Source organism: Haliotis rufescens, unplaced genomic scaffold (assembly GCF_023055435.1).
Source record: "Haliotis rufescens isolate VD_foot unplaced genomic scaffold, xgHalRufe1.0.p SCAF_4, whole genome shotgun sequence".
Lineage (NCBI taxonomy): Eukaryota > Metazoa > Mollusca > Gastropoda > Lepetellida > Haliotidae > Haliotis > Haliotis rufescens.
This window is the reverse complement of record NW_025964112.1, coordinates 40,261,716-40,274,612: the sequence shown is the minus strand read 5'-3', so window position 1 is coordinate 40,274,612 and position 12,897 is coordinate 40,261,716. Positions and strand designations below refer to the sequence as shown.

Sequence of the window (12,897 nt, the reverse complement as noted above, 5' to 3'; positions counted from 1 at the left end):
AGCGATGTTTACGTCAACTATGATGAGACTGATCATGGAGTTGAAAATGCAATGAAAAATGGAATCCTATGTACAGCATGACATAACATTATAAATGAGACTCAATGACTAGATAGGCTCATCAACCATGTATATATACTGAGAATAGTGTTTATCATGGACTAATATTGTCACAAATAAATACGACTATCCTGCTTGACAATTAAAGATATAAAAAAACATTTCCTTAAAACACTGATAATTGTCTGGACTGCTTTTTGTTGTCAAATCTCATTTTTTATCCTAAACATTAAAACTAAAATATTAATACTTTTATAAGTAACAAATTCATTTGCTAAAATCATAAAAACATGACAATCTGTGAAAACAATCAAAAAGTTTCAAACAAACAACATTATTTTTTATAAATTGGAATGAAATTTTATTTCGTCAGATGTAGTTCATGTGTTTCGTTCACAAATGGTTATTGCACAGGTAGACGTCTAGGATGTCGAGACAGGATAGAGACAGACTAGGACAGTAACACCTGGCATTTATGTACAGTTCAAGTCTAGTTCATCAGCAACTAAAATATACAATATGTGAGCATTACAGTGCTCCAGCCTCCTCGAGCTGTCCAAGTAACGTCTCCAAGGGAACCAAAGTTACTGGCTGGAGCATGCACAGAACAAGATGCTTCATGGTATCAAATTCATCATTTCACTTGTTTCCTCAGAATAGTGATATTTGTGATCTTTAAAGAATATAATGTGCACTGTACCCAGACACATCTACAATAGGATGATTTCTTCAAGTCAAAGTTTCAGTTTGCATAATAACGAAGCATCTTGTTCTGCATATCAACATAAAACGTCACAGTTAAAAATGTTTAAAATGGAATAGCAAGCATGCTAAAATAACAGCATGAAACAATAGTTTGATTGAAGACAAAAATGTACAACTCTTGGCTGCCTGGTTTCATGACCTAGCATTAAATGATATATAATTTACATAAAAAGATATGAAGAAATTGGATTTGAATACCTAGTGTAAAATAATGCACAATTTACACATAAGAACATGTAGATCTATACACGCAACTGTACAAGACACTGAACACAGGACTCCTCACTTTCTACAGGGGTAGAAACAGCTCATAACAAATTGGTCTGAACAAATTGGAAGGGTCAACTGAAAAATAAACCGGTTTCTCTAAACGTTTGTTCATTGCATCAATAGTGAATAAACAAAGCAAGGAAACTGAAGGAAAGGGGGTAATTTGAATTACCTAGCTACGATTATCAAATAGAAAGACTCCCATTTTGTTTTTTCTATGGTTTAATGGTTGAGGGTGTTGAGGAAGATTACATCTGTGGAGCAAGTTACTGATGAAGAGTGTGATGAACGACAAACTGAGGTGTGATACGATACATATTGCAATACAAAAGGTGTGATACGATGCGAATCAAATTCTTCAAAAATTAACTTTTGATGTCATGATCTTAATTTTTTCTACAAGGCAAAATGCACTTAGTTTTTAGAAAAAAATATTTTTTAAATTTTGGTTAATTCTTGTCTTAAAATTTTGGTTAATTCTTGTCTCAAAATTTTGGTTTAATGTTCTTGTCTTGTATCAACAAATTTGAAACAAAATAATATAACTCCTGTCTTCAGTATTGCTCCATACATCGCTCTACACCTTCCAGTTACCAGAATGGCCAGTGACAGTGTTGTCGTATCGTTACACCCAGATTAGTTGCGCTCTGTCCAGCGTGTTATGAGCAACCCCAGCACGAGAACTGGACAAGGTTCTACGGACTCCCTGTCAGATGAAAACCTGACAACGCTGGTCGGAATGCACACACATCCCAACACTCCACACGTGACAAGAAAAAGTTTATCACATGAAGATTTAACTCTTCAACAAAGAGTAGCAAACATCAAAATGGTGTTATTTGTAACGAGTGACTTTATACTTCACTGACTGACACAAGACGGGAACCAAAAAGGTTCAAAATGTTTGCTATAGTATAACACGGAACGACACATCACGTCAAAGCTGAGATATGATGGCTTGGTATGGGGGAATAACATTTTCATAGTCTGCCCAAAATCTCGTTTTGTAATTTCCCTTGTTCATGATTTTATAATACTGAACATAATGAAAGGTCATGAATATAAAGACTACACTCTTCCTTCGTTAGAATGCTACATGAAGGTTTTTAATTTGACGTTGCCATTTGCTTTCTGACAATTGACTAGAGAAGCTAGGCACATCATGTAACTTGACAGTAGACCCATAGCAACAGGCACTACCAGGACAATACACACACTGATATATTTACAGAAACACTAACACAAATAATATTAGGCAGTGGCCTAAACTATAAACAACACAATAACACAACTTAAACACAAGTATCAACAGAACAACAACATGAGTATTTTTGGTACATAGTTTCAACCTCCGGCTGAAATCTGGAAGATATAGGATTCAATACTGTAGACGAGTTGAATATCTCTTATATCTCATGGATTTCTCATGAATATCTCAAGGATATCTAGCATCTAGTATATATACTGCAATGAGAATGTAACAATCCTATGGCTGCAAATAGAATGAACGAAAATTCCATTTCCTGAGTTTTCATTCTTTGAATGAAATTCTCACAGGGAATTTATTACCAAATGTTGGAAAGTAAATCGTTCAGTCCCTCTTGGCTTTCCATAGAGGATTGCACATACAAGTAGTTAATCTCTATAGTGGATGACCGATCAGAAAACGTGGAAGAACACTAAGGGGATGAGTATTATACAGCATCCAGTCCCCAGCTACAGCACCAAGTGCATGGGGGCCAGCTACACACACACACACATCACACAGACTAGTTCTACTCTCTTTGTACAAAAATTTGGCATCCTGTGATACAATCTGGCTCATTTAGCTGCTGACTAGATCCTCATCTCAACAAAACATCAATTCTCAAACTTTATTACCAATAACGGCACATTATCATAACGACTTTGTGAAATTGTTATTATTGGATATATTGTTTGTTTGTTTAATAAATATACATTTACTAACTACAATCTTCTGTTGTTCATTTGCTTCTTATCATAAGCAGTTACAAAATACACAATGACTGTTATCTGCCTTTGAAGTATTGGGTTATTTGAACTTTCTTGGCTATGAACAAAATAATTCAATTTTCTTGTTATTGTTAGATTTAATGTTTAGGCTTAAAAAAAATATATAGAATGTGGTTCTCAGGCAATGGCTTTTGAAATTATTGTGTGGGCGGGCGGTGTTTTTTTGTTTTTTTTCAAGAAGTATGTAACCAAATTTTGTTTACAAAAATTTCAGGGAAATCATGTTGCTCTTAAGTATTGTAGCATTTAACTTTCGGGGTCATGTGCTCAAGATGCGGAATATTTAAAGATTTTTTAAATTTATATTTGAAAATGGAAACAAAAACGGAACGTGCGGCAGACTTCATGATGATGTGGGTGGTACCTGAGAACCAAAAACTATGAATTTTTTAGCCTTATACATTTGTTTTTTTAATGTTAGTCAAACAAATGTTAAATTTGATTACACATCTACTTTGAAGTTTGATATTTTGAAATCTTGTCAATTTGTTGATTCCTAACCAAACAGCTTTTGTAGCCTAAAATATTTAAAGAAACAGTCACATTGATACAATACATAACACAACACTTACAATACTTTGAAGAATCTTGTGATTCAGGATGAGTTTGGCAGATGCTGGCAAAATGGAAGACCGAAAACTGACAGTGGATTTAATTGTTATGTGGAAGATTAAGGAAGATTAATACTGTTGGCACTTGTTAGCACTGATATTAGCCAATATGATGGTGTAATCTTTTCATAAATACAGGGAAGACATCATTAATACTGATAATGGATGTGTAGACATATAGAAAAAAATTATTTTCATTATTATGCATCATATATAGCTGTATATTATATATATACTTTTTGTCATGTGATTGAGACATCACCTCCAATATTGCACTACAGAAACAAAACATTTGTAGCATACTGATCGCACAGTAGAGTATTGCTTATTTTGGCACATGGATAATACACAAGACAAATGAGACTACTTAAAAAACATGAGTGTTTAAAAGAAATAATACTTCTCTACAGCAGTCAAAACTTACTTCTGACCTATTGCACGCTTGGATATTAAGTATTTCTCCACAGGATTTAAGTACAAGGTGGCGCTCACTAAACTAAATTGCTATAAATACTCTATTGCAGTAATCATGTTATTATTCTATGATAGAACTGACATCTTTTTGATTTTTGTACATGTTCTTCATGTAACTATTGGCAATAGGTACATGTTTATATATACAACAAATACATAGACACAGGCATTCGACTTGCAGTCATTCAGGCATTGAGAACATCATTCATAAGCAGTTTGATTAAAACAAACGTGAGGTAATTTTTATTTACCACTCAGAATGTCAGTATATCAAAATTATTTTTTTTAAAATTAACAAAGAAAATTGTTGTTTAAGAGTAAATGGGGATTTGTTATTGAAACAAAATCTTGTAAAATAGGTATGCAAAACTGTGTAGCAATCAACATAGTTCTCATTCTGGCACTCGTGCAACATACAGTGACAGACACACACACCAATCATATACACTCAAACACTCATACACACACACTTAAGCACACACACTTAAGCAGACACACATAAGCAACCCACTCAAACACGCACGAGCACACACGCACGCACGCACGCACGCACGCACGCACGCACACACACACACACACACACACACACACACACACACACACACACACACACACACACACACACACACAGCCTCACATGAAAAGTGAACAGGCAGTCACACGTTCATTTGGAAGACAATAGAAGGTTGGCACATGATGTCGAATAGACATCTTTTGTTGGCCAAGCTTCGGAATAATACTGTCCGGTAAAGACATCGTTTCAGGCTTTACCCTGTACACGTTATAACATCACCTACATGCACCATGGTCAAGCAGATCACACTGATGACTGACAACTAACCAGCACTTCAAATATTATGCTACTGAGACAACTTCATAGTATTATGCAAATAAGGTGAATATCTTGGCAATAAAACTACATAACTCATAAAACAAAGGATATTAGATCCCTAAATTACCAACAACTATCTAATAAATAACAAAAGCTTATATGTAAATAAATATTTTCATGAGTTATCTCCCCTTGACCACAGCGCATACTGTAAATAACTTTAAGACTAGGACAATTTGGCACAAAACATCTTGTGACGCATACAAAGGGTAAAAACAGTTGGCACTGGCAAGACAATAAAGAATTGGCACAAGCATTTCTGATCGGTCATCCTAACTAGTAAGTCATGGAAGCTCTTTAAGATACACCTCTAACCCATAAATAACATCTTTTCTAATCTCTTAAATAGAAATAAATCTATGTCAGCAATAGCTGGCTTTAAAATATGGCAAATTGGCTTTGTGAGAAATGGGAAGCTTAGACAAGGCTGTTGACAAGAGTTGATGACATAACTGATGTCAACGCAGCCTTTAGAATACTGAATACATTGTTAAGTAGTCGCGCAGATGTGGCGCTTTTCTCTAGGACATTAGGAAATAAACGTTCAACTGGTGTATGTCCATCAAGTAATAAGTGTCACATACAACATTAACAACACAGCGATTCAGCTTCAACAGCAAGATGTCTTACAAAACTAGGCACCAACAAATGATATCCCTGGTTATGTTTGGTCCTAATGTCCTGGAGAGACCACGGACTATTACACATGAGACTTCAACACACATACGACTAACACATAAACACACCACAATATCAAAACCACATTGGATGAAAAAAAAAAAACGTGTAAGAAATCTGGTCCCATATGGAATTAAGTATAGGTTGCATGTAAAGCACTTGATCGTGGCTTGTAGAATAACAGGTACATCATCATTACTTACTGTAACATCAATGAGCACTTCATAGACGTTTGGTTAAATACCAAACAATACATGAAACTGTAATACTGTAACAACAAAGGAAATGTCCGATTGCATATCACTGACATTGCTATAATGCTCTCAATCCACTGCAGCAGTTTCATAGTTGCCTCCCCTGATTATGCCATTACGCAGTTACCTCCCCTTGTAAAAAATAATTGCAAATATTCTCTGCCAATATTCTTTTGACAAAATAGATGAAAACTAGCAACTATCATCTATGGCTCAATGACCATGGAATGGACAGTTTCCAAATGCGTGTCCTCGTCTGGAGTTACCTCCCTTTCAGATTCTGCTCATATTGCCTAATAGTTGCCATATCGCATGTGTGGCAGCAAGAACACTTGAAAGCTAGCTTCAGCAGACAGTTGCATGAAGACTGTCTCTACTGAGTTGTCTCCCTTAGTCCTCCTCCCCATCGTTGGGCTTGCAGTACTTGTATCGGTGATTCATATGTTGACTGAATGAGCCCGAATGACTGAAACGCTTGCCACATTTCTTGCACTGGAACGGCTTCTCACCACTGTGGAGACGCTTGTGCTCAGTCAGGTGATGCTTGTGCTTGAACGCCTTGCCACAAACCTCGCAGCAAAAGGGGCGGGCACCTGTTGGTAGTGGGAGAAACATGTTTAGAATGAGATCTCGAACAGCATTCGTCCTTCAGAGTGCATCAGCTAAAGTCTGAAGTTTATCATTTACTGCTGTCAAAGAATATCTTCGGATCATTTACTGCTGTCAAAGAATATCTTCGGAACAATTGATGTGAATACCTATGGGTGAAGTGAACTCTTGGATCAAGTATGAAAAATATAAGACTTAGGAATCTATTTTGATCAGAAATGGATGTTTTATGCATGCCCCTTGTTTTTCCTAAGGGACCGATACTACTCAGAAATGAGCAGTACATCCTTTTATCAAGGCCAGTTTGAAGTTTGTTTGTTTGTTTGTTTGTTTGTTGTTTAACGCTGCACTCAGCATTATTCCATGAAATGCATCAACCAAGTCAGCGAGCCTGACCACCCGATCTCGTTAGTCGCCTCCTACGACAAGCATAGGAGGCTTTTACGGCAAGTATGGGTTGCTGAAGACCTCTTCTACCCCAAATCTTCACGGGTCCTGAAGGTGTTAGGATTTGTACAAGATCTAAACACTCTGTACCACTTCAGTGGGATATATTACCGGAGTGATTACCCAAGTGTTTGTATTTACGTCATAACATTTTTTACCTCTTCAGTCTGTTATTGATACCAGAATGGTTACCCCGAGTGTTCATGTTTGTGCCATAACTCTCGTTACCTGTTCACAGCCTGTCACATCATCGGAGTGGGTATCTGAGTGTTCGAATTTGTGCCATAACTCTCGTTACCTGTTCACAGTCTGTTATATTTCGAGAGTGGGTATCTGAGTGTTTGTATTCGTGTCATAACACTCCATACCTATATTACGAGAGTGCTTACCTGAGTGTTTGTATTCGTGTCATAACACTCAGTACCTATATTACGAGAGTGCTTACCTGAGTGTTTGTATTCGTGTCATAACACTCAGTACCTATATTACGAGAGTGCCTACCTGAGTGTTTGTATTTGTGTCACAACACTCCATACCTATATTACGAGAGTGCTTACCTGAGTGTTTGTATTTGTGTCATAACACTCCGTACCTATATTAGAAGAGTGCTTACCTGAGTGTTCGTACTTGTGTCTGGCGAGAGAGCTCTGCTTGCTGAACATCTTGTCGCACTGGTCACAGGCATACATCCCGATGTCAACATCCATCTTGTGGTTCTTCCACGACTTGCGTTTCTTGCGCAGCGGTTCGTCATCGCCATTGAGAGAATCGTCAAGGTCAAGGTTAGCTTCCTCTGCTTCCACCTGCCATAAGAAACATGGCTGCTTGCACATGTTGGAAAACAGAAACAGAGTGTTAAGGGAGCGACACACAGCAATCAACACAACATGGGAAGTCAAACACAGTCAAACAAACAAGACGAGAAACTGGCACAAATTACACTCAACAATGTCTGACTATTTTCAATGTCATTTTTGTTAAAAAAACATGCAGTGATTCTCATTAATTTGGTAGTGGGCAAGACATTTAGTTTGAAATACTGGATACCTCCAGCTTTTATATAAACAACACAGTAATATATTATATTCAATTTTTTGGCAACAATAAAATTGTAGGGATGGGCACCAAAAACCTGGGGAATGATGGTCATTGAGCATTTGAGTATATATTTAAATCAACATTTGTGCCAGCTTAACAGGGCGACAGTTTTTGAAATCAAAATTGTATTTTCACATATATCTTTAAATATAATGCGTTCTCATTTTTTTTTTTAACATGTAAAATTTAAGTTCCAGTTACATTTGCTTGTCACCCTGTTTTTTATTAAGGACAGTTTCAATAACAAACTTCATCAACAAAACAAACAACTAGCAATGCACAATGTGGCTGAACAGTGAAGCTATTAGATGTTCGATGTAGCACATAAACACGGCAAACACAGCACAATAGACACTGCACTCAAACTGCTGAGCTAAAACTGCCGTGAAACGATATGACACAAATTATGCTGTATTAAGTGATGAGTTATGATGAACATTTGGTCACTGAATGCACAAAACTTCAACAATCACTTGAAAAACTAGCACTGATGTTAGCGTGAATGACATGACCAATCAGAAGTAAGTGTTGTACACGACACCCATCAAGCATGCCTGTACTCACAGTTGCAAGGACCATTTAGGAAAATATTGATGATTTCATTCTATAAAACTATTCATAACAGATTCATGTTGAATGTATTTAATATTTTCGTAATATCATGCAAATTTGTAAATTTGCAAAGCTGCTACATCATAATGCTAATTCTTAGAAGAGATTTTGAGGACCTATTATCATGGTTTCGACGGATAATTGGATAATTTACTAAAAATCAACCTCCTCAAAATAAGTTAATAGCAGCATATACCTTGAAAAGGCTCACCTGTCTCCAGGATTTTTTCCTTAGTCTTTTGGATTTTCCAAGGTGATCCGCAACAGTCAGTTCTCCTTCCATTCGAGCCAAAGACACATCTGCCAGGGTTCTCAAGTTGTGGTGGAAAAGTGCATCATTCTTAGAAGGGAGACAACTCCTGTCAAGTCCCCTCTCGTCTGCTTCGTCTATCACAAGTCGGCCATTGTCAGCTACGTCTGATTCTTCCTGACTGTCAGAACTGTCTGAAGAGGAATCTGAACTACAGCAATCCTGGTCCTCATGCAATGGGCTCTTCCTTTGTTCTCCCTCGCTGAATTCCCTCAATGCTGGGGAGGGACGAGATGCGGTCGGGGAAGAGGACTTCGACGGAATGGTTGGTACAGACCAGCCAGACAGGGTTGTTATTACTGAGCTGGTTGTTTTAGGAATCTCGGGTAACAGACTGTTCCGGAAGAGACCTTCTTGTTGCATGTATTTGAAGATAGCAGACTGGTGGAAACTTCCTTCCAGCCGGGTTGATGATGGGGGTGACGATGTGGGTGGTTTACAGTCTTTGGAAGGTTCTTCTTTAATGGTAGACTTGCAACTGAGGTTGAGAGCTTGGTCCTCACTGTATGAAGGTGTTGGGGAAGGAGTAGAGTTGCAGTGAGCTTTGGGAGGCTGACGCTTGACAGTGAGGTCAAGAGGCTGGTCCTGGTTGGATAGAGATGTCTGAGGTTTGTTGATAGTCGGTGGGAGGGAATGCGAAGTCAGCTGCCCATTGAGTTTCGGGGAGGGTGTTGAGGACTGACTGGCTGAAAGGGCACTTGCAAACGGCTGTGGAACAACTGGTATGTAGGCAGAGGCTGTTGTGGTTACAGGGAGTTCATCAGCAGCCTTGAAGCGAGCCATGTTGGGGAAGTAGGGAACATCTTTACCCTTTCTTCTGTCACGAGCTCGCATGTTCTGGAACCAGACTTGAACAACTCGCTTGGAGAAACCAATTTCATTGGCAATCTTGATGAGTTCTTGTTTGCCTGGTCTAGGATTTATTTGGTAATGTGCGCGAAGAAACTGAAGCTGCTGATCGCTGATGAGTGACCTCATTCTGTACTTCTTGTCTCCCTGGTTAGTCTCCTCCTTCCCATCCTCAGCCTCCTCCTCGTCCGTCCCTTCATCCCCAACACTCCCGTTCGGAGTGGGATGGCGGCTTGCATCGGACACAGTACTGTTGGGAGAGCTGCGAGAGGTTTCTAGGTGGGCCATCCGTAGGACAATATCTTTGTTCAGCTTGCATAGGTACCTCTCATGTTGGTGCAGCTCAACGGGACTCTTGAAACCAGTGCTGCAGAACCGACACATCATCTCCCCAATGCTGTTAGTCTTGTGTTCGAACTCTCCAGTAGTCTCACACTTGGCTGACTCATGAGGTGAGTTTGCTCGAGATCCTTTATTGGCTTCATCCGGTTCTTGTTTCACTTTAACTGTCTCTGGTCCCTCAACCTTCTTCTCGGAAGCAGCCAGATTGAGCAGCTGGGTATTGGAGTTGACATCCGGTGAGATCTGAGGAGCCCGGGACACAGGAGAAGTGCTGCATGGTGGGGGCTTTGGGCACTCAATGGTCGGAGGGCTGAGCTTGGGAGGAGGTAAAACATGGCCTGAAGGCTTGCCGTCAGGGTAGAGACTGTAGGCAACCATACCCAGAGGACGCACAGGAGAGCTGGTTAGGTTTGGGGAAAAGTAGCTGGGGAGTCCTGCATTACGTGGATCATACTTGAGGAACTGCTGTGGGTAGCTCCCGGGGGGAGGGGACTGGAGGGAGTCGTTGAACGTCTGTCCCGGGCTGCGGTAGTACATGACACCCTCATTGTTGCCGTTACGATCTACGCGTCTCCCCTTCATATTCATCACCCAGCATTTCTTAGATGTCATGTGACTGCTGTAGGATCCGGAATGACTGAAGCGTTTGCCACAGTTCGGGCATTCAAAGGGTTTCTCTCCACTGTGGATGCGAATGTGTTCCTTGAGATGGTGCTTGAATTTGAAGGCCTTGCCACATTCTGGACATTTGAACTTGCGGAGGTCAGTGCTCTCGTCATGGCTGATCATGTGACGCTGGAGCCGGTAAACATTGGCGAATGTCTTGTTGCAGACCTTGCAGTTCTGGGATGTTGGTGAGTGGAGTGCGATATGTTTGTCGAGCTGTGTCTTGAGCAGGAAGACCTCATCACACTTGGGACACTGATACTTGATCTCCTTGTCAGGGTGCTGTGTCTTCATGTGATCACGAAGCAGGGTGACACGCTGGTAGCTCTCACTGCAGTGGACACACTTGAGGGTGTACTCTTCCTCCACTGCATTCACAGCATCTAAAACACAAACCAACAATAAAGATTTTGTTAATTAACGAATAAATGTTCTCACAGAAACTGGGATAAATTTCAACAATGTACATAAGGAAATCCTACCAATGCTTACATTAAGAGATTGCGATAAATTTCAACAATATCCAAAAGGAAATCCTACCAATGCTTGTTGCGTGTTCCTCTTCCAGATCGCTCACTGGCTCGGGGAATATGACAACTGTGTCACTGCGACCCAGGAACTCCTTGATTGTGTCTGCCTCGTTTGATGTTGAATTATTGGTTTGAGGGGCCACTGGCTTTTTGTCGCTGATATCAAGTTTTTCTTCAGCTTCTTCAGTTGTACCTTCAAATAATTTCAAAAATAAACATCCATTCACAGAGAATTCACACAATTTAATTGTTTTCACTTATAGATTCAACAAGTTACACAATGACCCAAACCCATTCTTAAATTCCCAAACAAAACTGTAATACCAATTACCATGTGTCATCATTACAAAAGTTCACAAAATGTCGGACCAGAACTGATGATATTGCATGAAATGATTACTGTGGCTGCGTTATTGTTGTGAACAGTGTGGCTGGGCCTACCATTCTGTGTGGGGTGAGTGTCTGCTGCCTCCTCCTTCCGAGTCTCTGGTTCTGGCGATGTCTCATTCTCCACACCTGTCACCTCGCACTGGCTCTCCTTGACTGCGTTGTCATGGTTACCATTTGCTACTCCCGTGGAGGGGGTGTCCATCTTTTCCTCCACTGCCGTAGCGAGAGAGTCATCGATATGATCTTCATTTTCCACTGCAAATAAGAGAGGAAATTAGGTGATGGCCACTCACTGATTTCTTGACATCCATCAAACAGTCAAGCGTTTTCTACTTGGCTGATTATATATGTGCTCTGATCAATCGCTGGTAAAAGCATATCCCGAATCCCGCAAAATTTGTCAGTAAGTAAGCGATGCTTAATTTACCCATCTGAAGAAATCCAATATTCTATGGCCAAGCTTAGAAGAACAGTCTCGTGATTTGCCTCTGTGATTAATACTGAGATAACGGATGAGCAACTGATGTAAACAAATCCTAGATTACATGCTCCACCAGATCATCAGACTTGCATGACTGGAGAAAAAACTCTGCCTTTCCTTGGATAAATCAGCAGTATTGATTACCAGAATAGCAGGCTAGTTGGTGATATTCGGCACGGGAAATTAGCTCTTGCGAATCAATAACTAATACATTGATCAAAAGTCAGAATTTCATAACTCAGCGGCCACTTCATCAACCATACACTAACTGACAACCATGTGAACTTAAAGTTATGGATGATAAATCATAAAAAACGGTATACTACATTTTATCTACAGTTAATTTTAACATTCTCTTAAAATTCAAATTAAAAAAATTGTGTGAGCACCAAAACATTATTGAACGTGGGGTAAACTGTAAACTGCCAATTGCTTGCAGCTGCACTGTCCCCCCAGCTCATAAAATGTTATCTTCTGATAACAGAGTGCATTCCAATTAAACTCCACACTGAACAAACATGTGTT

General features: G+C 39.5%; 1 protein-coding gene across 5 annotated transcripts in view; it reads right to left on the bottom strand.

The window, feature by feature from the left end:
- Window positions 1–1,501: 1,501 nt before the first annotated feature.
- LOC124118400 (zinc finger protein 1-like) overlaps window positions 1,502–12,897 on the bottom strand; it is an 88,823-nt gene continuing 77,427 nt past the window's right edge. For 2 of the 5 annotated variants that reach the window (XM_048381655.1, XM_046480504.2), the window contains exons 2-6: window positions 11,943–12,146; window positions 11,512–11,694; window positions 9,001–11,354; window positions 7,708–7,915; window positions 1,502–6,631 (exon numbers count right to left, since the gene is read on the bottom strand). In XM_048381655.1, coding sequence (XP_048237612.1) covers window positions 6,429–6,631; window positions 7,708–7,915; window positions 9,001–11,354; window positions 11,512–11,694; window positions 11,943–12,146 — 3,152 coding nt within the window. In that variant the 3' untranslated portion in view covers window positions 1,502–6,428. The other 3 variants (XM_046480505.2, XM_046480506.2, XM_046480507.2) reach the window with 3 other exon arrangements.